This window comes from Centruroides sculpturatus, unplaced genomic scaffold, assembly GCF_000671375.1.
Source record: "Centruroides sculpturatus isolate CEXI.00-Female unplaced genomic scaffold, Cexi_2.0 scaffold359, whole genome shotgun sequence".
In the NCBI taxonomy this organism is placed as follows: Eukaryota; Metazoa; Arthropoda; class Arachnida; order Scorpiones; family Buthidae; genus Centruroides; species Centruroides sculpturatus.
In genome coordinates this window covers 570,702-575,138 of record NW_019384764.1, presented here as the reverse complement: position 1 = coordinate 575,138, position 4,437 = coordinate 570,702, and the positions used below count along the sequence as shown (strand labels likewise).

The 4,437-nt window shown below is 26.7% G+C and overlaps 1 protein-coding gene across 1 annotated transcript in view; it reads right to left on the bottom strand.

Annotated features, from left to right (window-relative positions):
* Nucleotides 1-540: 540 nt before the first annotated feature.
* Nucleotides 541-4,437, bottom strand: part of LOC111628894 (glucose dehydrogenase [FAD, quinone]-like) — a 38,608-nt gene continuing 34,711 nt past the window's right edge. The window contains exons 10-11 of the mRNA XM_023372752.1: nucleotides 3,401-3,623; nucleotides 541-688 (exon numbers count right to left, since the gene is read on the bottom strand). Of these exons, the coding sequence (XP_023228520.1) occupies nucleotides 541-688; nucleotides 3,401-3,623 (371 nt within the window). The remainder of the gene's footprint in view (nucleotides 689-3,400; nucleotides 3,624-4,437) is intronic.

The window sequence follows — 4,437 nt, the reverse complement described above, 5'->3', positions numbered from 1 at the left end:
CCTGATTTTCAGGAATCAATTTTAAGTTATTGCATTTACATGCTCTACTGCTATAGTATTGGTGTAGTTGTTAAGTTTCTCGACATAAATCAGTGTCTCATGGTTCATTTATCTTCAGAATGCGATTGATTTAAGAAAGTTTTTCTTTTAGTTTTTATTTTTTTAATAAATACTGCCCGAGGCCGGACAGTCTACATTAAAAACATGTTCGAAGCCTTAAAGGATACTGTACATGTAAAACAGTACTTACTCTTTTATGTTTCATAAACATATATACAATTTAAAAACATTATAATTGGTATTAAATTGCTGATATTGTTCATAAATTTTATGAACAATGTCAGCCAGAAGACAAATAAAACTGAAAAACGTGTATTAATGCGATGACATATAACACGAACATTTAATTTTTTATGAACATTAGTTTCAGTGTTATATATTTTATAATATAATAATTTTCTAAATGTAAACCATTAGTTTTTATAAAATAATTAATTAAAAACAATTCGTACTAAACTGAAACTAATTTTTTATTTATCTTTATTTAGAATACATGTTATTTTCATCGCCTAAAATCATATCAGCAGCTTTTTCCGCAATCATAATCGTTGGAGCATTGGTATTTCCAGAAGGAATTGTGGGCATAACGGATGCATCGACTACTCTTAATCCCGATACTCCCTTTACTCTGAAAATAATTTCATATTTCAGAAAGCAAAATAAACATTAAAGAATAAGTTCGTTTTATATTTTTAAATTACAATTTACAATATACANACTTCGTAATTATTACAGTTAATTAATAAAGAAAACCGTTCAAAGTTTAAAAAAATACACTTTATAAAGATTTTTTAAAAAATTATAATTAATGGGGCTATTAATATATATATATTTTAATAAGTTTAATAAGATCGAGTATATTGTATTAAATTCTAATCTAAATATATTTTAAGTGAAATCAAATTTGACATTTCTCTCAGAGAATTTCGATATTTCATTGGATATTTTAGAAAATTGTAATTATGTGTGACGTGTCATTTCCTTGGGGTTTCGACATTCGGTAATTTAAACAAGATTTTCAAATTATTCAAATTTGATGACGTCTCGAGTATCTCTCATTTAAAACGTTAATGATATAGCCTATATACAGGAAGACCCAAAAGTCAGTTAACCGAAATATATTTTTAAGTTTATATTAAGAACCAGTTACGATTAACTAACTTTTGGCTCCTCTATCACCTATATATGTGCACTTAGTCAAGTTTTATAATTCATGAAGTATCACGAATTAGAATTCAGGAGAAAAAATACAGCAATGAGTTGTTTAACTTTCCCGGAAACATTTGGTGGCACCATCTGTTATCATATTTTATTAAAAACTTCTTATATTTTTATTATAAACAGAAAAAAAGAAAAAAAAACGTAATTTTGAGGTAGGGATGAGTTTTATAAAAAATTGTAAATGCTAATAACGAGTAAAATCGTCATTAAGTTCAACCCTATTGGCGATACACACGAGCCCATTATCTCCCCATCTCTTCGACTTTTAACCACCAAAATTTAAAAGCCTCAATCGCTCTAACACAGAAGCTTTCGTGCAAAATTTCAGAAATTTTCGACAAAAAGCACGGAAGTTATTAAGCTTCAAACAGGGTGAACAAAATCGTTCTCCCCGCACACACTAACATCCATACACACAGAAATTATCCAGGAATTTTTTGCATTTCTAGACGTTTCAAAGTGTTCTAAATTCAAAAATGTAAAAGTTTGAGGGGGACATTTTTGCGGATCGCCATACTTTCCCTCTGTTATATATAACAGATGGAATGGAAAATACATAAAAATATTAATTCAAATTTAAAGTAAATTTCAAATGTTATAATATACGGTTATTAAACGTATAATACAAAAATATTCTGAGAACCTGATTATGAGATGTTATGCTAACATCATTGTATATTTTATTAAACAAAAATAGGAAATATATTTAACCACGATATTACTGAAATAAACTATTATTGGTAACATTTCATTATAAAATTTGATATTCTATTTAGTAAAATACTTTCCTCTTACTTTATGTTTAGACAATATAAATGTTTTTCAAACTAAAAACACGATGAAAGCTCATTAAATATTTATTAAACAACTACGATAACGTTATTACTTCCGTATTGGGCTTTTATGTATAATTGGTATTTTGTAATTATAAAGTTAAATTAAATAATAATGTAAATACTTTTTCAAAAGTTCAAATTAGAAGTACAATAAAACGGAAAAAATTTAAAAATAAAAATCTATTCACGATAATTATTTATTTCTTTTGAGAAATTAAAGTTTTATTCATTATCTTCAAATTAAAATATGATTACTGTAATAATTTCTAAAGTTAAAGGAATTATATTAATAATTAATATTTTTCACGAATTTTTTCATAAGGTGGATATCCTAACAATTTCGCAAAATCGTTTGATCAGGAAAAAATAACAATTTGTCCAACTTGGAAGTGAAATGATATCATTGAACGATCTTATCTTGTACACATCGTTTTGTTACTTTATATTATTGAAAAAACAATACAGGATACTTGGAAAAGTAATTGTAAAACAAAATGTACCATAGTTTATAATTTTATTCGTGTAATTACGATTAAAAGTTCAATTTTTTCTTTAAAAAATTCTATAAGGTAAAAACGTTTCTAACTTTCGATGCTTGTGATCATAATTAAAGAATAAATTTGTTTTAAATATATATTATACACTTTCAACTAATTAGAATTCATTCAGAATTCAATCTTTTCATCCAAATAAATTTTTACGAATAACCACTGGAATGTAATAACCGAGAATTAGCAGTACAATTTTCTATCTGCTTGAAGTAAATCCCATATATACTTTTATGGTGTTCGTATTTCATTACTAGGAAAGAATAAAACATTTATAAAATATGGAATCGGAAATTATGAACTTATGGCCTAATTCAGTCCTCTTATCACGTTCGGCAAACCGGTTTAGGGCGACAAAAACTGACAATGTTTCTCATTTAAATATCACGTTGATTCATTTGTTTTCAAGAAACAGTTAATAAAATTTGCGGTATAATCAATAATATTTATCAAAAGCACATATAAAAATCTGTCAGGATTTGCAAGAACAATTTAAGTTGAGAATATGCCCATCTTGACATCTAACGTTTGACTGGCATTCAATGGCAGCTTTTTGTACAGCATCAACATTTCAAAGCATTATAAACAATTAACTGCGTGACAATTCATAACATTTGCAATCTTTATTATACCAATACTCTCGTCTTTTCTACTTATTTGACAAGAGCAATGAAGACCGAAACTATGAAAATTACTTGTGTCCACGCTATTATTGTTTATAATTACAATACAAACCTCAATTCGGGATCAACAACGGCTGTCGGATCGTCTAAAGCACCCATTTTACACGTTCCTACGGGATGATAATCAGTGGCAGTTAAAGTTCTAAGAACGCATTCGAGATATTCATCGCTGAGTCTTAAAAATCTTTCGCATCCTGGAACAGGAGTCGAATATAATCGAGATCCGAACTTTCTAAAAGGTTTCGATTCACCAATTTGTATCGTTATTTTCATTGCTGCAACATTAAATTATTATTTCATTTCTAGTTTATAAGATTAATATAACGTTGTATAATTTTAAATATAGTAAAACGTTTTACAATTTTTTGTAATAAGTAATATTAGTCAATGTTAACGCTTTTCTTGTCAAACAAACCCTTTTATTTCACAAACAACTGTCTAATGCCATATCTTTTAAGTATTAGACTGCATTTGTGAAACAAAAGTGTTTGATATGGCAAGCATCGATAAGTTGTTACAGAAGAATTAGTAAATTAAGTGCTACAACGTAGTTTCATAAATGAAACTCGATAGTAAAATGTTTAAACGAGTGACTAAATGATGTACATTACTCATCACAGTGAAAGTTTCCAAAAAGAAATTTGAATAAATTTCAGTTGAAGCTATAACTTCAAATTTATTTCCACATAAGAATACAATCAATATAACAAAATTTTTAAAAAGAAAATCATAATGACATTGCTACTAACATGTATTGATGTGATTATACTGAAAATTTAAATGTGTTCTTTTGATTTTATAACAAGACTAATTATTATAACTAATATAAATAATTAATTTATCAGTTTGTTATAATAATGAAGTTAACTTATTTATTGCAGACTAATTGTACTATAAGTCAACTTTTAGTGCCGATTCTAATTACAGTATATTTGAATACATATCAGAAATGAACGCGTAAATATTTTAAAATACAGTATTTATAACATACACGGACTATTATAGTAATTTGAATTTTAACTTGAATATAATATAAAACATCCCACAGGCAATATACAATATAAAATATATTTAGATACAGTACCCATA